At 46.4% G+C, this 22,345-nt stretch overlaps 3 protein-coding genes across 3 annotated transcripts; all 3 read right to left on the bottom strand.

Annotated features, from left to right (window-relative positions):
• Window positions 1–724: 724 nt before the first annotated feature.
• LOC144248249 (uncharacterized) lies at window positions 725–9,051 on the bottom strand. The gene is made up of 2 exons (XM_077790220.2): window positions 3,663–9,051; window positions 725–1,352 (listed from the first exon to the last, which is right to left on the bottom strand). Exons 1-2 carry the CDS (start codon window positions 4,263–4,265, stop codon window positions 1,056–1,058), a joined length of 900 nt encoding a protein of 299 aa, XP_077646346.2. The 5' UTR covers window positions 4,266–9,051; the 3' UTR covers window positions 725–1,055.
• Window positions 9,052–9,203: 152 nt separating this feature from the next.
• Window positions 9,204–11,601, bottom strand: LOC146763783 (uncharacterized). Its single transcript, XM_085567522.1, has 2 exons — window positions 11,462–11,601; window positions 9,204–10,386 (listed from the first exon to the last, which is right to left on the bottom strand). The coding sequence occupies exons 1-2, from the start codon at window positions 11,469–11,471 to the stop codon at window positions 9,248–9,250; spliced, it is 1,149 nt and encodes a 382-aa protein (XP_085423648.1). The 5' UTR covers window positions 11,472–11,601; the 3' UTR covers window positions 9,204–9,247.
• A 161-nt stretch (window positions 11,602–11,762) lies between these two features.
• LOC146763782 (uncharacterized) lies at window positions 11,763–16,081 on the bottom strand. The gene is made up of 3 exons (XM_085568024.1): window positions 15,968–16,081; window positions 15,330–15,813; window positions 11,763–13,800 (listed from the first exon to the last, which is right to left on the bottom strand). Exons 1-3 carry the CDS (start codon window positions 16,079–16,081, stop codon window positions 13,532–13,534), a joined length of 867 nt encoding a protein of 288 aa, XP_085424150.1. The 3' UTR covers window positions 11,763–13,531.
• Window positions 16,082–22,345: the final 6,264 nt, after the last annotated feature.

Raw genomic sequence — 22,345 nt, 5'->3', positions numbered from 1 at the left:
TTGTGTCTATGTGTTTAAATAATGCATATCTGGAAAAAGTGCTGGTATCTGACCTGCGTGATTGTGCTAGATGTATTTATTTATGCAGACACACACACAAAAATTGAAAGCAACTAACAAAGTTGAAATAAGTAATACCACCCAACTAAATAGTCCTGCATACTCGAACACGAGGAGTGAATTATTTTTAAGCCAATCTTTTTCAAGTTTTATTATAGAATAATAGCAGGTATTTAATCATACATAAGTGGTATAAACAGCGGGTAGATGATAGAAATTACGCAGGAAAAACAGAAACCAAAGAGTGTGCAAAAATCCAGATTTATGACCAAACTCGGTTACTTGTTGTTGTTTCCAAATATAGAGACCCAGAGAGCCATCTTAAAAATAAGAAGCTCATTGTCCATATCTTCTGAGCACTGTGGTCTCTAGATGCAAAAAGCGATGGAATAACCAATTGATTGCCAGTTGTTTTCTCACACGAATTTCCATAAATACAGCTACACAAAATGTTTGTAGTTCTTCAACTGTAATGCTGAGCAGCGTTAAAATTGTTACCATTCAATCACTGCTAAATCTTGGTGTTAAAACTTTATGTCGCATTAGCTGGTGAGGGGAGAAGCTCTGGGGATAAATTAAATTTGTGAATTATATGGCTAAAGTGTTCCCTATTTTGAAGAGCAACTACATAAAATGATCTCAAGGAATAACTAAAATACAAAGCTTTGCAGGGCAGTGAGGAAGCCAGTAGCGTTCTCACTTCTAAGCAGCTTTATTGGAAACAAATAAACAAACAAACAAAAAGAGGAAAAGGTGAACATTTAAAATTTTTTTCCCCCCTCTAAAGCACAAAAGAGCCGTCTGGCGCTTGTGCTCTGCCCTCCGGAGAGCATGAGACGGAGAAGCAGGTGCGCTAATCTTGATTGTGTTTTGGATTTTTTTCCTCTTTTTCTCAGGAAATTGAGAAAATTTCAGCACGTGTCTTCATGCAGAAGCGGGAGCCGGAGTGCCCGGGACGCACAGGAGGAGCGGCGGGATGGACGGCCGGGGGCGGGTCATGGCGCAGGCTGCTCGGCGGCCCCCCCGGCTCCCAGAAAAGGCGGAGGGTCGCGCAGGTACCGCCCCACCGCTCCGTGCGGGCCCCCCGCCGCCACGTCGAGGGGCCGGCGGCCGCGGCCGTCGGGGAGGTCGAGGCGCGCCCCGGCCCGGTGCAGCGCCGCCAGCGTCTCCAGGAAGCCGGCGCGGGCCGCGTCGTGCGCCGGGAGGCAGCCGGTGCGCGGGTCGGGGCGGTTGGGGTCGGCTCCGTGCCGCAGCAGCAGCTCGGCCACCCGCGGGCTGCCCAGCATCATCACCTGCGGGGAGAGACAGCGTCAGCGCCCGCCCGCCCCGAGCACCGCCGGGCCCCCCTTCCGCGGGGAGCCCAGGGGCCAGCCGGGGCTGGCGGCGACCCGACTGACTTCTCCTTCGAGAAGTAATTCTGCTAGGTCGGCTTCTTGTAGTCATGACCTGCATACGTTGTGACAACCGTTTGCGATTATCCGTACGGATCCCTTCCAACTCGAGATAGACTATGATTAGATAATAAATTAAAAATATTAGCTGGTGGTTTCCCGCTAAGTACAACAAATGCATATGTTCTACTTCGCATTTATGTAATTTATATACGCCATGGTATAAATGGTACTTGTGGTGCGTGTATAAGCATATATATGTACACACACTTTTACAAGCAGGTACAGATGCAGCTCTGTGTGTGTACAGATATGTACACACAATACAGATACCATTTATGTAATTATATAATAAATAGTGCATATATTCTATATTATGAATATATTTAGACATACACATATATTAAAAATACATTAAATATATTTACACCTATGAAGAGTTTGTAAATACTTGTATGCTATATATATACACACCGTGTATTTTGTGACAGCAAAGGACCTGAGGGATATTGCATTAAGGTTGCTGTCACTTAGAATGCATTATCAACGATCAGCACAGCAATAGGGCAATGCAGCTGGGTGTGGCTCCTTTTGGTATTCGGTGTGCATCTTTTCGATCTTTCCCCTCCTGACCAATATGATTTTTCTATTTTTCTTTTCTCCCTCACCTCTGTCTTCTTCTCGGAGGTGTGAGAGCAGTTGCTGAGCTCTCACAAACAATGCACAAAACTTAATTGATGGGAAATTCCGAATGACGCCGTCTAAATGGGAAATTCCTAATGACATTCTGCTTTTTTTACTAGTAGCAGAAACTTTCGGCAATGATTGATCATACACAACTGAACAAAACGCAATAAAAAAAAAAATCAACCGAAAACCAAAATAAATTAGTACATGGAGTTTTGCTTCCCTTACTATCCTGGTCATTTTCAGTGGAATTGTAACTACCATGAATTGCGACTTAACAACTTGAAAAATATATTAAGACAATAGGTTTTTCTATCAATTTCTTTCTCGGGACTTTGGTTTCTGCACTTCAAATAATTGGGTTTATTTGTAGTAGAAGTGTGAAAATACTTATAAACGTCAGAATATATAAATCCCCGATATTAATCTTTTCCAGAAAGAAAAAGACAGTCCACATATTCGAGTGTCAGCCATTTTGCAAGTTGCTGACAAGTGAAAGAGAACTTAGCCTGAAATGAGGAAAGAGATAATTTATAAGAGTTCAGAGATTCTTTTCATCTGCAATTTGAACATAAACAGAAGTAAAGTGAATAGCTTTCTGAGTAATACACTTCAGAAATATTTTATTTTTAATGTAAAGTTCAGCTAAAAATAGCTGTTTGGCTTAGCTGATTAACTATTAAATATATTTAATCCCCACGTCAAATACTTGTCACATAAAATTTTTCACGTAAAGTTTTTGCAAGGACAAAATAGCCGTGGTTAATCATTAAATATCTCTAGAAATAATAATATCTCTAAAATATAGCAACTCAAAAAAATTTTGTGATTTTAACTCTAGCTTAAATCACAGTATATTGTTCAACAAACATTTTAGAAGTGTCTATTTAAGTATGTCGATTAATATAACAGACTTCTAACTCTCAAACAGCCTGGAAAGCAACTCTACACATTGGTACTTCTAACATCTATTAATAAATATTGCCACTATTGATGGATAGAAAGTATTAAAATTACTACTACTAAAATAAAAAAAAGAGGTGCCTACCTAGTCACTAATATATACTAATATATACTAGTTTCAAGTTACAATTTTTGCCAGCACAGTTTCTACCTTCTTTGTTCGTGAATATACTAGAAAAGGACCCCACTTCGATTTCCCTGGAGAAAAAAAGCCCTGTTTGGGCTGTATTTTAAAAACCAAGAAATTTGCTCGAAGTGCAGATCATTCCCCAGACCTATCTGGGTAGGTTATCTGGAAGCGGATTTTGCAGTCCCACTTCTCCTTTTGAGTATCCCCTAGAAAAATTCGTTTGCTGCCAGCGGTTGCCCACTGAACTCCATCTTGTGATTACAGGACGGCTGAACTTAGTAAAGTGCAGATTTTAATTCAGACAGCTGCGGCTGGAGTACGGTTCCGATCATAACAATAAAAATTCATTCTAAACATGAAATGCCCACCCTTCCCCGCCAACGTGGCAGAGCACAGCTTCCCCCCTGCCCCCCACCCGAAGTATTCCGTACCTGGATCGGGGTTCTCCCAAAGGCGTTGGTCCCGTTGGGATCCACGCCTGCTTGCAGCAGTTTCCTCACCTCCTCCTGGTCCCCGCGGGCGGCGGCGCTGCACAGGCGGTCGCCGTCGCTCCGGGGGGACCCCTCCATCCCCCCCCGCCGCCCTGAGGCGCACGGCCGCCGCTGGCTTTCCCGCTCCCCCGGCTGTGATCTCGCCCGTCGCTGCGAGCCAGCTCCTTTCCCGGGGGCAGCGACCGCCCCCTCGCACCCGCTCCCCCTCCTGCCCCTCCCGTCCCCTCCCGCTCCGGGCACCCCTCCAGCGGAGCGGCGCTGCGGTGTCCGCTCCCCCTCCCCGCGGCTGCCAGCGGCTGAGGTAGAGAGCGCGCATCCGCCCGGGGCGAGGGGTGCGGGCAGGGCGGCAGAAGGACCGCAGGGTGGCGGCAGCCGGACCCTCCGGCGCGGCGGGAGGGCGGCCCGGTTCCATCCCCGCCTCAAGTGCGAGGGGCTCTCGCGGGGAGAGGGGGTGGGGGCGGCGGAGAGCGGATGGGGGGGAGGGGATGGGGATGGGGGAGAGGGGAGGGGGGCGGCAGCCTTGCGAGCCCAACCTCTCCCCATATCGAGAGGGTTGCGAAGGCAGGGAAGCGGGGCGGAGACCCCCGGGCACAAAGCGTCCACGGCAGCTGCCTCGGCCGGGACAGGTGGGGATGCAGCACGCGAGTACCGAACGCAGACGGATCGACGACATGACGAAGGGAGACTGACTTATACTTTCCCGGGACAGAGAGGGACTCTTTGTACGAGTGATGGCTCTGGTTTCTGTCTCCAAAAGGGATCCTGCCCTGCCCGAGCCCCTCCGAGAGGTGGGTCGGGGTCCGTCCCTCCGTCCTGTGCCTGCCGAGGGCTGGAGGGCCGGATGAGGAAGGGAGCCGTGCCCGCAGCAAGTCTGCGACCAACCAGCGGATGGAAGAGGATCGCTTCAGCCGGGCCCTGCCAGAGTCTCTCGGGAACAGGAAAGCCGCGGCGAGAGCCTGGCACGGTAAAGGTGCAGCTCCAGCCGCGCAGCCAGAGCCTAGGCAGAAAAATCTCGCCCTGCAGCTATGAAAAATCCTCAAAATCCCATGAGAGATCCTCAAAATCCAAGCATCTTGCTCCTCCCCCTGGCTTTGCGCCAGGTCTCCCCGCTGCAGGCCCCCGTTGAGGCACGCCTGTCACACACCCCCCCGCCACAAGCGACCCCCCGCGCCGTCGAGTGGGAGCGGGTGGTCGCACCCACGTCCCGCGCAGTGAGGTCTCTATTCTGCCACCTCCAAGTTCCGGGCTGACCTTTGTAAGAAGCAGGGGAAATAAAGGTGGCTTTTTTAGGGTGGTGTTTTCCTTTTTTTTTTTTGTCTTTTTTTTTCCCCTCCCCCTCACCCCTCACAACGTCAGTTCCCTAATCTACTTTTTTTTCTTTATTTTCAGGAGACCGGTGCGACGCCGCAGAAGGAATATCCATTGTGCAGATACAACGCCCAAAGATCTCTACATAGCTAAAACACGGTGATTTCATGTTTACATTTACTATTAGCCGAAAGCAGAGACATCCTCGGAGAAATAAACACAGATTTATCCCTGAATAGACAAGTCAGAGGTTCACTAAAATGTCTTCGTTTAGTGGCTTTCGGAACCTCCCTTGTGAAGTTTCTGGGGCAAGTGTCATTGCAAGATCAGGGTCCAAAATTTGAGACAAGACCCTTGCTTGCCATGGACTAGTGGTGAACTCCCACCACATCGTGTTTTTTCTACAATGCGTGGTGCAAATCAGTCCTCGGGACGGATAGGCAGTTTAAAACAAACAAATAAATAAAATTTAAAAATTAGTAAGTAGTGTTTAAAAGAGTGAATTTTTAGAAGTCTATAAAGTCTAAAAAAGTAAGATGACCCCCCTCCCTAAAGGCAAAGTATCTTCCAGTTCTTCTTGTGCTCTCTGACATTAATGATGGCTGCGTAGGGATAAATCCAAGGAGAAAACCTCATTGGTGATGTCTGCCACGTGTCTTAAAATTTCAAATCAGTAGTGAAGTGGCAGTGTTGCAGGTTATCACTGCCTGTTTCTTTCTGTGAAATAGTATGATTTTATGCATCCATATGTATTAATATAGGAATACATATCTTTTTATGTGTATATAAGCATAAAAAGAGGTTGTATTCAATAACATTAAAGAACTTTTCCAACCTAGGTAATTATCTGAAGAAAAAAAAAATTAAAAAGAAAAACACACTCACATGTCAATGTATTTATAAATAAAGATGTTACTTCGAATCAGAGGGCCTGTCTATATCTCCATCTCCATCTTCACTAAATTATGTTAAAAGCTAATAGTGTAAAACAACAATGCAGTCCCATTATTATGTCCCAACATTACTGACACTCCAAATCAAGTATCAAACTACTAGAAAAGTATCAAACTACTAGAACATTTTTAAGTCACAGCATTTTAAGTTATGTGGTTGAAATAATGTGATTTCTTCCCTCTCTAAAAGCAAGTCTTATGTGATACAATTCTAGTACCAGCAAAGGACCTCAAATTAATCAAAACATAACAATACAGAGTCATATCTGAAGTAAGGGTAATAATAACACAGCCTATGCTAGTGTATTTTGAGAAAGAACCTTGTATTGCACTTGTATCTTGGGGAAGGGAGGGGAATCCACCTTTTACCCCCAGCAAACCTTACTGCAAAGATATTTTCATTAAAATATCTTTGGAGAAAAAAGTAAAAAAAAAATATTAGGAGTAAAAAAAGTAAAGAGAGGGAGTGAAAAAATGATCATGTTAAGCAGTGTCCCTATCCTATCCTACATTTCTGCTCTTATTTAATTTTAGAATCATTATTCAACCATACAGATCTTTGACACTGAAAACAGATCCATTTTAATACTACACTACAGTAATCCTGCAAATTGTTCTCAGATGTTTTGATAAGAGCATAAAGGACGGAAGAGGTAAATTTCAGTTAAAAAAAGCAGCCATCTTATGCCCTCTTTAAGGCTCAGCAAGTATTACCGTTTCAACAACAACAACAACAACAAAAATCTACGTTTTATCCAACAAGTATTTGGATAATAGGTTCAGGGATTAATTCAATACTATAAAGAGACAAATTATAAAGAACATAATATTGGGATTTCCTCGCTTGGGAAAAGCTAGGTAAATGTGCACAAGAGAGGCAGGGATAGGAGGTGCAATGAGAGATTTCATGGAAGTAGCCTGGAACCTCCTATCTAAGGAAAGTGGGGGAAACAGTTGTTCCAAGTTGCACTAAAAATGACTCAATACCCACTTACAGAAATAATTTAACATTATCATTCTTCTCTTCAGTTTAAAATGTCAGAATATTTGTAAAGATATTTATCCTCATTACACATATTGGTTAAAACCAGGAAAATCTATCACCTTAATTTTAGTAATTCAGAAGTTGTGCCATGGAGGTTTCTATTTAACTTTAAAAAGATCAAAAAATTATTCTGAACAAAGAAAGCCAAAACAAAACCACACACAAAAGTTCAAACATAGCTCAGAGAAACTGCAGTAATAATGAATAAATACTTCATAGAGTATACCTTACAATCAGATTGTTTAGGGTTGGAAAGGACTCCAGAGATAATACTTCCAATCCCACCCCACCGCCCTGCCTCATCTGCCTGGTCTCAGACACTTCTAGAGATGAGGCAGCCACAACTCCATTTTGTGTTACCCTATACAGTTAAAAACTATCCCTAGATACTCTATTTTTCATAGGGTTTTTTGTTTTGTTTCGTGGTTTACCTTTTTTAAAATGAAATTTAACACACACATGTGTCTCACTCCATCCCAGGACCTTCAAAATTTGCAGTCTAGAGCTAACTGGCATTTTAGAAAAACTTACTCTCCCTGAATAAAAGCTCAGGGAAAGGGAATAAAAATGTAGCAGTATTTACAGCAAGTATGGAAATAGAGTGAGAAAATAATAGCCATACTTCGGATCCGTGAGGGATTTTTGTCCTTGCTACACAGAGTTTACTTCAAGGTGATTAGCACCCGCATAGTTATGTTTGCTTTTGAGATTCATGCATTTCAGGCTGGACAGAGTTTATCGTTTCTTTTCCCCCCATTTAGTGTATAATCAAGAAATGAGGCCCACTACAAATGCAAAAAAATGAGGCAATTTGAAGGCAACAAGGAAAACTTCTATAGTTTCTGTTTTATATATTTATAAATATGTGCAGAAAGTTTTTATATCTGCGTGTGTCTGTGTGTATGGCCCCACACTTTTTATTCAAATAGGATTGGAAGCAATCTAAACAGCGAGTGGAACTGGGAAACTCTGAATTACTTTATCTCCACACCCTGACTCCTATAGCTTGAAAGATCAAAAATTTAATACATCTATTTATATATATATAAAATAAATGGTCTCTATTTTTGAAGTAATTTTGAGGCAAGTATGTCTACTTCTCTTCCACCTCTGTTCTTTCTAGACTGTACTCTGTATTAGAGAAGGTTGTGTAATGCTCTAATAACTTTCTATGAGGATTTTGCAGAACAATCTTCACATTCTCAGCAAAATTAATATTCACTTTAACTTTACTGTATGTCTAATTATTATTGTGTTTTTTATGTGTGACAATCAATGGCGCAACAATCCGATTTTGCACTCTGCAGTAAGGAAAAAGTCTCTAAAACTGCCCGAGCCTCGGATGTCTCTCAAGGTCTTTAATACAAGTGTATTTTAATTACACTTTCTGACGCTGCTTGGCTGCTCTGACTCTTATTTCCCATATTTTTTGACAGTAAGGGAAGGAAAAGTAGGCCACTGTATTTCACTGTCGTTTGCATGAGTGGAAAGTAATACACGGCCGGGAAGCAGTGGCCATTTTCTCTCTTCAGAGCAGTAGCTATCTTCCTTGTTTGCAAGAAACTGTCTGAAAAGGATGGGAAGGGGTAGTGGGTTTATATTTTCCTAATAAACTATACAGAAAACTTCTCAAAAGGTGGGAGGCAAGCCAGAAATAAGTTACAGTAACTTTTCAAGAACCGGACATTTTCTACTGCGTTAAAAAAAAAAAAAAAAAATATCCGCACAGAAATACCCCCCCCCCCCGTAGAAATCTGATGTTTCCCGGTGCCATTTGAGCATGCGGCGCGGAGGGGTCCCCGCGGCGCTGCCACCAGCGCTGGCCGCCGTCCCCGCTCCCTCCGCCCCGTCGGGCCGCCCGCGCCGCCCCCGAGCGGCCCCGCTCCGGTGTCCTACCTGGGCCGGGGGCTCCCGCGGCGCCTCCGCCGCAGAACCAGCTGCAGGGCAAGGCGCCGCGGCCAGCGCCGCCCCAGCGCCCCGAGAACGCGGCGGAGGATGCGCCAGCCCAGCGCCCAGGCCCGGGGAAGGCTGCGGGAGCGCCTAAAGTGGATGGTGCACCTTATCCGAGGGGTCATTGGTGCGGAGAAGCCGCGGGCGCGTCAGGCTACAAAAGCCTCCCCAGCCGGGCCCCACCGGTGAATCGGCCCTCTCACCCTCCATTCATTGGAGAGAATTTTCTTTCTCCTTTTTTTTTCTTTTTTTTTTTTTTTCTTTTCCGTTTAGCTGATTTCGACTCCCCATTTCACTTCACACCCCCTCCGCTCCCCCACCCCTCCCCTACGCCCCGCTCTAAACTCCTCCCACGATGATGGCTCCCGCTTCGAAAAGCGGGCGAAGGAAGGTTGGCAGCGGGGGATGGGGAGGGGGAAGATCGCCGGGGAAGAGCACCACCACCAGATAGACGTGGGGACTGGCCAATCGCAGGGCGCTCCGAGGCTTTCAAATAAAGCCTTGACGACATCTCCTTGCCCTCCCCCGGCTCTGCCCCTCCAAACACACCGCCTCCCGCTTGGTTTGGGTTTTTTTTCTTGCTGTTCAGTTGCTCCCGGACCGCACTCCTCCCGGGAAAACCCCGACGGGAAGGGGGCCCGCGGCGGCCTGGAGCGCGGCGCTGGCTCTCGTGAGAGCCGGCTAGCGGATCGCTGCCCCTCTGAGAGCGCGGGCCAGTGCTGGCCCGGGCGAGTAGCTATTTCCTTGTCACATGGCCATTTGAACGCGACGCGGGAGCGCTGCGCAGCGAAGCGGGGGAGGGGGGGCGCCAAGAGTAGGGAGAGAAAAGAAAAGAGGATCTCTATTTCCCCGCGCCGGTCACCGAAACGGGTAATGAACGGTTCCCCGCCCAGCCCCCGGGCCTTCTCCCCGGTCGTGCTCCGCGGTGTCGGACCTCTTCGCTTTCCTTTTGAAGGACGAGGTTTTGGAACGGGACGGGGGAACAGCGGAGGGTCAGTCAGAAGCCCCTGCCCACTTGCTGGCAGTCCGCTGCCCATCCGGCTCCAGGAAGTGCCGGTGAGCAGCCGAGACCCGCGACAGCCGGTGCTGAGCCAGCTCTGACGCCGGGCAGAGCATCCCTGGGCGGTGGAGAGGGTTATTGCTACCTCCCTGTCCCATTCCCCACCCCTAGAATTCTTCTGCTTGCGCTGCCCCCCTCCCGGGTGCGAGGTACCTCCGTGCGAGGCGTGAGAAGAGCAATGGACCGGGAGAGCTTCATTTCTGCTGGCGCATCTTCCCCCTCCCGGGGCGTGGCGGGGCCCGGCTTGGATGGTCACGGCTAGAGGCGGCTGGGAGAGGGATCGGGGCAGCTCACTGCGGGGACTGCAGGAAGCAGCGGGAAAAGCGCCGGGTTGGGGAGTGGCAGTCCCTGGGAAGGATGGTGAACATCATCATATTCGATATGTACAACACCCCCCACAATAAAAACCTCCTTCTCTCGGATGGACGAAATGTCAACAGAAAGCACGGAGTAACCCTAACAACAATGCTGATAAGGAAAAGTCTGTAATGGTTTCTTTTCAAGTCCGATTTCAAGCCTGGGAAACTGGATGAGCAAAATCGGCCATTTCGAAATGAAAGCACTTTTCGAGAGAAGCTTTTTTTCTCCCTCCCCCCGTTGTTTTTTCCTCCTCTACTCCCCTGCCATGACTACTGCTTCCCGACCGGCAAGGCAAAATTCAGATAAATGAATGTCTACCTAGCTGTGGGATGCAGGTGCCGGAGCAGTGGTGAGAGGATGGACCGACAGCTTTGGCAATAGAAACTGAATACCCACCAACGCTGAATGCATGGCCGAGCCGGGGCTCGTCGTGCACAGGGTGCACATCCTGCTGCAGAACGGCATATGTGTGCTCGCACATGTGCTCGGTTACAGTGGCAAATTAAAAATGAAAATTGCGAGTAACCTGCTGCCTTAAACATAATGCTTTTAGGACTTTCTTGGTAAAGTGTATTGCTGCTGGTGTCTGTTTTAACTGTTAGTATTCTTATTTTCAAGGAGGACCCCGAGCCCTGGAGCTGCTGCTGCTGTCAGAAGAAAAGGTGCCTGTGGAAGCTTTCACAGACAAGTGGGATCTCACCGGTGATCTTCATCTTTCCACGGAGTGAGTAGTTCCCACCACGGGCCTGTCCTGGGAAGGGACTCCAGACCTACTCCATCAGGCAGATTTATAACAATTAGGTATTTAACCTTGCTGGGTTTTGAGGGCATGCTCTGTTTATTTGGTGCGATCAGCCTAGCAATTTTATGTTGTTTCCCTGCCAATTTTATAGACAATAAACGTTGTCATGTAATATTACTATTTTTGTTGCTATCGTTTCATAAGCCTTAATGGAAAGGCTACAAAGTTGAAATAAAGTCTGGTTATTGGAAAAACGATGATTATTTAAAACAGGAATACTGGTCCAATTGAGGATGGAAGTACAGTTTAATAGAACCTTACTGTTCTGCATGGAGTGTGGTCAGGCTCTAGCTTTCCCCCATCTCCACATCTGGGCGCAGCTCCATTCTGGTTCCAACAGGCACGGGATGCAGGCAGTCCACTGCTACATCCCCAGTGCTGTCCTTGGTTCAGCTATGCCATGTTCTGGGGCAGAGTGCAGTGCAAATTAATAGGGTGTTATAATCACATATTATATGTTTTTATAATGTGACATGTTTTCTATTTATAGATATGTATAAACTATATGTTGTAGGCATTCTTGTAGTGAAAAAGTATGAATATAGACTAAAGATAACATAAATGCTTTGTATGTGTTTTATATTCATATAATTTTGTTACAATTAAACCAAGAAGATAATTAAGCAACTAAGCATATTACATATAAAAATAATTATTAATCGAATATATCACGTTGATGCATAATCATAACGTTTTATAGATGTATTTTCTATATATGTATAATATATATTTCATATAGATATTGCATAGATGCATTATATACATTAATGACATAACTAAATATTTTATAGCATGAAAACAGATGCAAAATAATTATAAAGCAGGCATTGTATGGAATTACATTATAATAAATAACAAATTCCAACACATTACAAAAAAGGCATATACATTATTTTTCATGTTTCTATATGAGATACCTAGGGATTGGATACTCAGTAGAAATGCAAAACCAAGATAAATCTTTTTCACCTTTTCTACAGGTAGCTCTGCAAAGTGCCCAGGATTAGTGCTGGGGTACGAGGCCTGAACTCTTGCCACTGCTTTGCCTGGCTTCCCCTTCTCAGCTTCTAAGGTGCAGGACAGGACGTGTGAGCACAACCCCAGCTGGGTTCCAGCAAGCGGGGCAGGGTCTTCCACTTGTCTCGCACCGGCTGGGACTGGGAGCACCGTGCCTGCCGGGCTCGCTTCTGTCTGTGCGCTCCCTCAAGCACTCCTCCCTGGGGGCTTGGGAACTCGCTGCAGTGAGACCGGGTCTCCCCGCCTCCTCCTTTCACCTCGGAAGAGCCTGTGCTGCCACTGTATCTTTTTCCTGGGGTGCTCACATCCAACTCCTCTGCGCCGAAGCAGCCAGTGAAACATATATCGGTTGTCATATAATGAATAGATACCCCCTTCCTCGTTCCCTCACCAGCAGCAGAGCTGTTTCAAAGGTTTTTTTGTTTCTTCACCAAATGTATCACCTCCAAGCGTCTTGAGAAGCACTGGAGCTCAGATGTATAATTTGTAATTTTTCGTTTATGGCTGCCTTGGTTTCGCGATCGTATGATTTTTTAGAAGTACTATAACTCAGAAGAGGTCACTTGCAAATTGTTAAAACAACGAGTACTTCAACTGAGGATCATATCAGGCTTGCAGAGATACAAATTTCTCTTTGTTTTATCCTTTCAGGTCTTATAGTTGCAGCCTACACAAGGAAAGCTATGGATGTAATGGGAATACCTGTACAGACATGCACAGCATGCTACGTGGTTTTAATAAGGTATTTATGAAAGCTGCAATCACACCAGGAAGCACTGATCCGGCACTAATCTGTCCAGCCGAAAGGCAGATTGGCTTCAGCACCCCTTCAGATCACTTTAAGCAAAATCAAACAGGGAGACATCGGGAGAGGGAGACCCTGAAACTTCTCCCATCTTCTTCAGATGAAGGGCTAGCAAGTGTGAGTGGGGAGTCGCCGGGAAGCAGAAGATCCAGATGCAGCCCCATCAAAACAGTGTTTATAGGACCACATATTTGCGGGGATTTTCCTTCATATTTAATATCCAATATTTGCTATTTAATATTTTCACATTTAGTATTTTCTTCATATTTCATACTTCCTACTTCATATTTCATATTCTCTTCAGTGTTTGAACTCTTGTGTGAAAAAGGGTTCCTGCAGAGGGCCATAGGATAATATTCGGTCACGAGCAAAGAACACTGTCCTTCGTGCATCCAGCAGGGAAACGCCATCCGGTGTTATTCACAACATCGCATGAGTACTGTTCCACTTGGTGTCTCCCGAGTCGGGAGCGGGCAACAAGTCTGGGGAGGGGGTGTGCCGGGGTGAGGTTAGGCACAGGGCGGGTCAGCGCGCAGGTACCGCCCCACCGCTCCGTGCGGGCCCCCCGCCGCCACGTCGAGGGGCCGGCGGCCGCGGCCGTCGGGGAGGTCGAGGCGCGCCCCGGCCCGGTGCAGCGCCGCCAGCGTCTCCAGGAAGCCGGCGCGGGCCGCGTCGTGCGCCGGGAGGCAGCCGGTGCGCGGGTCGGGGCGGTTGGGGTCGGCTCCGTGCCGCAGCAGCAGCTCGGCCACCCGCGGGCTGCCCAGCATCATCACCTGCGGGGAGAGACAGCGTCAGCGCCCGCCGCGGAGCTCAGGCTTTGTCGCTCGGCCCGGAGGGAACGGAGACCCACAATGGAAAGAGAAGAAAATTCGCTGGTGAGGCATAGAGATCGGCTCTGGACGTGCAACGAACGGTGGAGAACATGTACCCGTTGGGGCAGTTGTGTCGCATTGGTAAACTCTCCTTTACCCACGCTAGAGGACAGGAGAGAACAGGTGGGGAAGAGAGGTGCCTGTCGGGGTCGGGGGGTGTAGATGCACACGGGGGCTGCTCCGCGACGGGAGCGGGAAGTCGGTAGGCTCGGAGCAGACGAAGCGGGGGAAGGGGTTCGCCGTTCGCCCTTCTCCCGACGCGCTCCCATAAAAACCCAGGTCAAGTCCCAAGTCGCTTTGGACCAGACCCGCGGAACCGTGCCGGCGCCGCGGCTCGCGGGGATCGCCGTCGTTCCGCTCGCATCCGTGACACTTCTCCAGAGGGTCCTTGGCAAGGGGAGACGCGTAATGCAGGCAGGGAACCCACCGTGTCTGGGGCGCCGCACCCGCGCTTCCCTCACCGTCAGGAGGGAATGAACCTTTTACCTCACCCGCGTGTCCAGGGCAGTACCAACGTGTTCGGCAGCCCTCCCCAACGGCCTCGCCGTTTTCTTAGCTGCGCTTCCCCTAGCGCACCCAGCAGTTCGTTCAGCACAGGGGATAAGTCCCTGCCGCGAAGATTGGGAAAAACAAACAAACAAACAAACAAAAGCTAAAGCACTGCAGGACGGCTACAAATACCTGTTTCGAGTGAAATGCTCCACCGACATTTTGAGTCAGAGAGTGTTTTGCAAGCACTGGCAGCAAAATTTTAATATAGCTTCTCAGATTATTCCAGTTTCGTTTTATTTTGAAATTTTAAGAAAAAAGCTGGCTAGAATTACCTCGAAAACTAACTCAGCCTTTATAAAGGTAACTTCTTCTACACCTCCGGGTGCTACGTCTACCCACACGTTCAGGCGAGTGTAAAATGTGGGCAGACTGAGCCCCACAGGGATTGCTCATTGTCTACCTGCAGTGTCAGCTGGGCAAGGCTATCGCGACCGGGTATTTTTGTTCGTGAGAGTCACCGAATATCCTTTTCTTTTTCATGGAAGAAGAGACCAAAAATACAGATATATAAAGCAGAAGACGAGGCATAACGAAAGGGAGATTATTTCTGCAAACGTGACTTGATACATTTTATCGCACGTTTATTGCGAGATGAGCTTAAGTTCTCCGATCTGAGTCATCCTATCTCAGTTGGTCCAAGTAAAGTGAAGGGTTGCTAAGACTAAAATCCCCCTGTTGCGGCCGTCACCGGAGAAGACTTTCTCCTTGCCAGGGAGGCGAGAAGAACCCCCGTGCCACGCCGCCTCGAGAGCAGCCGAACACAGTGACGGGGGCGGCCGCTTCCGGGGTACCGGAGGGTCCGCTGCTGCCGCCGCCCGCCTCGGGCAGGGCACGGAGGGCCGCTGCCCTCGCCCAGCTGCCAACAGTTCGCCTCCCTACCTGGATGGGGTCCTGCCGTAGGAGTTGGCGGCGTTGGAGTCGGCCGCTCCGTCCAGCAGCTCCCTGAGGCGCTGCAGGCCCCCGCGGGCGGCGACACCGGCAAGCTCATCGCCAGCGCGCCTCCCGCCCGCCGCGCCGCGTCCCGCTCCGCCGCGCCCCGCACGGCGCCGCAGCCGCCGCTCGGCCGCCCGCGCTGCCCGAGGCTGGCGGCGATCCCGGCCCGCGGAGCGCCTTGCCCATGGGAACGCCAGGCCCCCGGCGGCGGCCCCGGCCCAGAGGTTCCCGCGCCGTGCTTCGCCGAGGCCGCCTCCACCTGCGGGGAGCGGCGGAGGCTCCCGGCTCGGGTTTTCTCCACCTGGCTGGTGCCGCCCGGCTCCTCTCGGGGTCACCGCTGGCCTCACCCTGGCGGGGCGGAGCGACCTGCGCAGCTCTTCGACGACAGAGAGGGCCGGGCTCCCGGGCGGGACCTCTCCATCTTTTATGTTCGCCTATTATTTTATTCTCCGTGTCTCTCTCTTGAGGGCAGCAGCGTGTAAACCAGTCCCTGACCGCCACGAGGGGAGCAGGAGCAGAGGAAGGGGAGGAGCAAAAGTAGCAAAAAACTTTAACGAGAGCGGTACATAAGGAGAGTGGCCCCAGTACCGCGGGCCTAATGTCACCAGGGCCCCGTCCCACCGGCGCTGCCTCCTCGCCCTCTCGGGACACCCATCGGCACCCGAGGCGCAGGAGGCGGAGGTGGCCGCCCCTCTTTGCCATTCCTCGGGTGAGTTGCGAGCTCTTTTCTCTGCTTTTTTGGTTGGCAGAGTCACTTAGTAAGAGACAGCGGGCTCAGCGGTACCCACAGCCTTCACTGAGACACGAATCGCGGCTGCGACGTCTCCACCCCTCCACCCCACCGCCTAAACCGCCTCTTTATTTTATTTTATTATTTTTTTTTCTTCCCTTAAAAAAAGTTAGAAGCCCAGCAAAGCGCCCGCCCCCCGGCGGGGCCGGGCGGGCCGGGGCGGGGCGCTCGGGCGGGCGGCGGCAGCACCGCGGACAGCTCTCCCCGCGCCGGCTGCCGCCCACCGCCTCGCCCTTCCTCCGCTCCCGCGCCCCCGCCTCCGGCCCCGGCCCCGAAAGCACCCTTTCTAGCCGCCCCGCATGGGCGACGGCTGAAGTGCGGTGTCGGGCCGTGTCGGGCATGTTTCTAAAACTGTAGTGGTCTATTCCAAATTCTTCATCATTACACTTTGCTACTGCTTCTATGCTTAGATATGCAGAAATGAGTAAAGTTTCACTCACAATAAAGAGCTTCTTAATATAAATGGTTGAGCATTTAAACATGATCTGACGATTTCCTTGTGTTTGGGTTTGGTTGTTTATTTGTTTGGATGGTTTGCCTTTTTTTTTTTTTTCCCTCTTTACTAATGAGTTTTCCATTCAAGCACTGGATGCCATACAAATGTGAAAATAAAGATAATTCAGGGCTCCACATTATATAAAAGGAAACAAGTGGAATAATTTAATCCAGATACGCTGGTATGTGGATCACTGTATGATGGAAACACCCAACTTATGAGCAGTAAGCATTGAAAAGACTGCAAGCTGATCTTTACAGCAGCAGCAGCAGTAAAGAGTAGTACTGTAGAATCAGTTTCACAGAGACAGTGTATTGATCCTGATTCTCAGCTACAGGACAAACAATAAAGAAAAAGGATTCTGACAAGGCTTTGATGCCAGTGATATATCTATAAGGTAAAAAAAAATCCGTTCATGTGTACTGGAATTGTGTGAAAGATTTAGGTGGGACACTTCATTTTAGCAAAGAAAAAGCATTGAAATTATAGCTAAAGCAAGATAATCTTTCTACTTAGTTGTTTAACTTGTTATTTCAAGGCTATGTGGTAAATAACCAAAATATTCCTTCACACTACTTTCAGAAAAGGGTGGCATTTCCTACCAACCTCATTAAGTAGCACTGTCAAATATATGTGAATGACAAATTAAGGAGTCCTTCATAATTTTTCCTGCAGATAGAAACTCCCCACACTGTGCCATTAGGGAAGACTCCCCTCCAGTAAATTCATAAATGTTATTTTCTCCCTTTTGTAAATTCATAAATGTTTATTTTCCTGACCAAGAAAGGAAACCCTGTCCATTAGCAAAAAATGAAATATTTTAGCTGGAACCTGCATGCCTTGGAGCTGGAATGTCAGACAGAGTTTCCTTTTATTCTGAATATGCATTTATTGTCTAAAGGACAATTTCACTGTCCAGTTGATGAGCTTTAAAGAAGCTGCTACACAGTTGGAAGTGACATCTTCTTGTTTCAAAGTTATTATTGGAAAGGTAAATTGTACAATCATGACCTTAAAGCAATCCTTTAGGGAGGTGTTAAACCTTTCTTTGCTGCAGCACTATTATGTGTATGGACAGTGACAAAATGACAAATAAATACCAATCTCTTGGCAAGCAGAAAGACCTTGCAAGCACTGCGACAATGCCATTTTCTACAATCAAAAAGAGGAAAGAGAGACATTGAGAGTTTAAAGAAGATACTCATTAGTACACATAATGTGTAATCAACTTAGTATTAATCAACAGCAGCCTAATTTTTCCTGGGGAGGAAAAAAAATATTGGCAGTTTGTCCCACATATGTTTTCTTCTGACACCTTTTAAGTAGTTACATTTGGAGTAGAAGGTTCTGTTCTTCCCTTAGCTGGGTCTCCTTCTCTGGGAAGTGGGAAAATAGACAACACTAACATTCCTTTTCTGGATCAAAATAAATATGCAAATAAGCCAGAACAGAAAAACATCCTGGTTTTGCACTTCTTCAAAGTAGAAGTATAAAAACACCAGCTATAATTTAGTTTGTCTCTTTGTTATGGTATTGACAATATTTTGGAAGTTTATTTTCTCTTTCTTACCCATCTGTTCTTTATGTACTATTTCAAGGGAAGAGGAGATCAGCACTGCAAAACACTGCATAGACACCCTTCTGGCAATTTTATGGCTATTTGTCCAACTGTATTTAAAATGAGCTCTCTGTTCTATTACTCTTACTGAAATTTTAAGTTTGACAGATAAAACTTGAAATATTTTTTTCAAATTTTCCTTGAAACTTGCTGCCACATTTGGTTATCATATTGGATATGTAATTTGCTTTTTTTGAGTCTCTTTGATAAAACATTCTCCCAGGACAGTCTAATCAGTGTTAGAAAAAGTACTCTGTTAAAAAACCAACAGCAATAAAACCAGTGGTACCCTCACACCCCCTTAAAAAAACAAACAAAATACCCCTAAAAACCCAAAAAAAATCTCTAAACAAATAAGTAAATAAATGCAACCAAAAACCATGAAGAAAACAAGCAAACCAAACCAAAACAAACAAAAAGCCTGAATCACTTTCTTATGTTGAAGAACTGTACGCTACCAAAACACCAAAACCAGATGCTAGCCAACTACCCTGTCTCTAAACTATCCCTGCTTTTCTTTTTTGAGAATAAGGTTTTTTCCCTACCAGGAAAAGTTCCCTGATCCATAGATGTCACACTGGTTTGGTACTATGGTTTGTACTATGGAAATCCTGATAAAATACAACATCAGAAAACATGCTGTTTAGATTTAGTTTTATAATTTATATTTTCATTTTTTAAACTTTCATCTTATATGCTTTTGCATTCAGGCATATAAAATGAGATTCAGCTGGCTGCAGAGAAACACATGTGCAGAATCTAGGACACATTATTCAGTTCACAAAGTCTAGCACAGCCCCAGCTTGGCATCTGTGGCAATTGCACCAAAAGTTCTTAGAATCTAAGTAATAATTCTCATGTCCCTGTCATTTTAACTGTACAATGCCGAGCAGACAATTGTACAGACATCCCTCTCTTTGGCTCACACATACCTGTAAAGATTGTGGTCATAGACCTGAAGGACAGTGGGAGAAAGACTACAGAATTTGATATGTTTTCAATATAAAAAGTCAAAATAAAACCTCCCATACACACTGGGCTTTTTGATTCTGTAATTCCAGGAAACAGTCATCCACTGTCTGAAGAAGAGTGTGAGTCAGGCAGTGTGCTGAGGGCTAAGCTGAGCTTCAGACAGGTATCAGGTAACTTCCATAATCAACAACTATATTGCAAAACTACATAAAATTCACTATTAACATGAATTGATCATTTAATCAGTTCCTCAAGTGTATATGCTGGTATAACCCTTGTTAATGACAAGACTTCTGCCAAAGCTGCAACATATCAATCAGCTTGCATTGGAGAATCAGTCCCATTGCACAAGTTTTTTCCATTTTAATCAAGAGTGTGGTGGCCAAAATCAGCAAAAAGCCATTGATTTCTCACTACAGTTGGGCTGCATACAAGCACACTGAGATTCTGAGGTTCAATTTAATCTTGTAGTAAACTATCCTTATTGATTGTTGCATCTTTTTTGCTATATACTTATATCCTCACAGGGAACAAAGGAGAAAGGTTTCCCAGTTACAGTCAACTCATATTCAGCTCATGTTGAATTATTCCAAATGGGGCTGGGGGTGCCAGAGGCAGAGTAGTGTAATACATTGCTGTCGTGTCCACTCGATCCACCTGAGTGACCGGGCTAGACAGGCTCAACAGTGCTGGAGCACACTCCTGTGTGTTCCCTCAGGTTTCCAGGAGAGCCTCCGAAGGAGAGGCGGACAGCAATCACCGAAGGAAGGAGGCTGACTCTCCTCTGGAATTTGTAATCAGAAAGTTTATTGGAAACTTGTATGAGCACCAACTGCCTTCAGGGTAAACCAACAGATGAGAGTCCTGAGAGGGCCTTGACAACATCTTATAAACAGGGGAGGGAATTGCCCAACAACCAATAAGGAAAGCTTTGGGGATGGCTCTCAGGAAAAGGACAGGGATACCAACATATCAGAGAGGTTTAGAGGAGGGACCCACTGGTCCTTGTCCAATCACTTGACGCCCTTAGTGGAAGCTTCCAGAGTTTTGGGATGGGATGCTGGGTGATGGACAAGGCACCAGGGAGGGGACAAGGGAATGATTCAGCACTTATGATGAAGAGGGCAGACCCAAGGAAGACTGACAAGGGCTCTAAGTGGAAAGAGGGGGCACAGGGATAAACCATTTGTTAAACTTGGATATACAGAACTTGAGAATATGATAATCAAAACACAATACAACAATACATTATTACAATGTATACATTATACAGAAATTTGATTTACCTGAGCCAACAGACATCAAGGATTACTTAATTTTTTTGATCTTTATCCAACCATATGACCTGGTTGCAAAGCGAGCTTTGCTGGCTGAGTGTTTAGTGAATGCTTCTGAACTTTTTGGCAGCTGTTCTTGTCTATGTTTAAGTAAGGAACACAGGAAGAAGATTAAGATATCTTTTAGAAGCTGACCTGCAAAGAATTTGTATTAAATTAGTTTTGTTCCACTTTTGTAAAGCCCATGAAGTTTTAAGAAAAAGAGAAGCATTAGTAGTGTTCTTTCCCTCTAGCTCAATTTGCTTTGTAGGTCAGCTTGAAAATTAGTTGTTAGGAATACAAAACTTGATCTTCCCAATCTGTTTGGCAGACTACTGAGGAGAGGAGAAGTCTCTATTCAGTACAGCTATTGAAATCCCAAGGTTCGAGTCACTAACACATAACATGCTTTATATTATCACACTATAACTCCAAGAAATTTAGGTGATTGTACTAAATTGCAAGGCAGTGTGTGTATTCTATTTGCCATCTGTTAGAGGTGTAGCAGTTTTCTTTTTCTTTTCCACAAACCAATTCTCCCTCTGGGGAGAGATCTGCTGTTAGGGGGCTACTGAGTGTCACTGCATGACAGATAAAATTACATCATCCCATTGTGAGATGCTCTGCCCAGAGGGAGGAGCCAGGAATTCCTAACTGGATATAATCTGAGATTTTGGGACACCAGAACAGCTTTTCCACTGGATTCCTGGAGAAGCAGTTGCCTTTTCCACTGGATTCCCAGAGGAACACCAGGTTCATCTACACCACCACTGCCTCTTCAGGGGAAGACTAGACCCTTCTACAGGATCACTGTTTCAACAGAACCACACCTGTCACTGCAGGAGGACTGCAGCCACCATTCCAATTGGACTGCTACCAACACCCTGACCCACAGGGTGCCAGGTTGTATTCTGATTCTTTCAGTCTTGTTTTGTATTCCTGCATTGTTTATTTTATTTTTATTTTCTTCCCTAATAAAGAACTATTATTCCTGGTCCCATAGCTTTGCCTGAGAACCTCCCTTAATTTCAAAATTATAAGAATTTGGAGGGAGGGGTTTACATTTCCCATTTCAGGGGGGTCCCGCCTTCCTTAGCAAACACCTGTCTTTCCAAACCTAGACAGTGATCTTTAGCTTGTCTCTTAATTTTATCATCTCCTGTGGTCCTATTTTCAAACTTTTTTCATAAATCTAGGATCTTTCTTTTACCTAATCACACAGACCCATAAACTGACTATCAAAAAGCAGGAAACAGAATAATGTCACTGCTCAGACTTGTGAGCAACCGAGACATGAGCTCAGACTGGCAAAGCATCTGAATCCCTCATTGGTAGACAGGAGCTGGTTTTATACATTATTTCAAGGCACAATATTTCCTTACATGGTAATTCTCACTATGTGAGCTATCCCATGTTGCCATGTCAGCTTTCTAAATGTCCTTCAATGTGTGATCACACCCTGTTCACCTATTTGTCACCTTTGGGCAGGCTCGTCTCTTGTAGGGATCTGCCCAGTGGCACTTCCAGCCAAGGTCAGGTGCAGACAGGCCTATCTGTGCTGCTATGTGCTCCTTTGTGCTACCATGTGCTTCTACAGAGGCATCCCACAGCCTGCAGTGCAGCTCCTATCTTTTCCCACACAGATTGGTCACACCAAAGCATGTAAAAATTAATCAGGACAGTGAAACATTGGCTTGACTCTAACCATGGCATTCTTTCTTCAGAACATTCATTAAGTATTGGAACTAGGTGTTTAGTTGAAAACAAGAATATT

This window comes from Lonchura striata, chromosome Z (assembly GCF_050655825.1).
Source record: "Lonchura striata isolate lonStrDom1 chromosome Z, ASM5065582v1, whole genome shotgun sequence".
NCBI classification, from domain to species: Eukaryota; Metazoa; Chordata; class Aves; order Passeriformes; family Estrildidae; genus Lonchura; species Lonchura striata.
The sequence above is the reverse complement of the archived record's forward strand: the minus strand, read 5'-3'. Positions and strand labels throughout refer to the sequence as shown.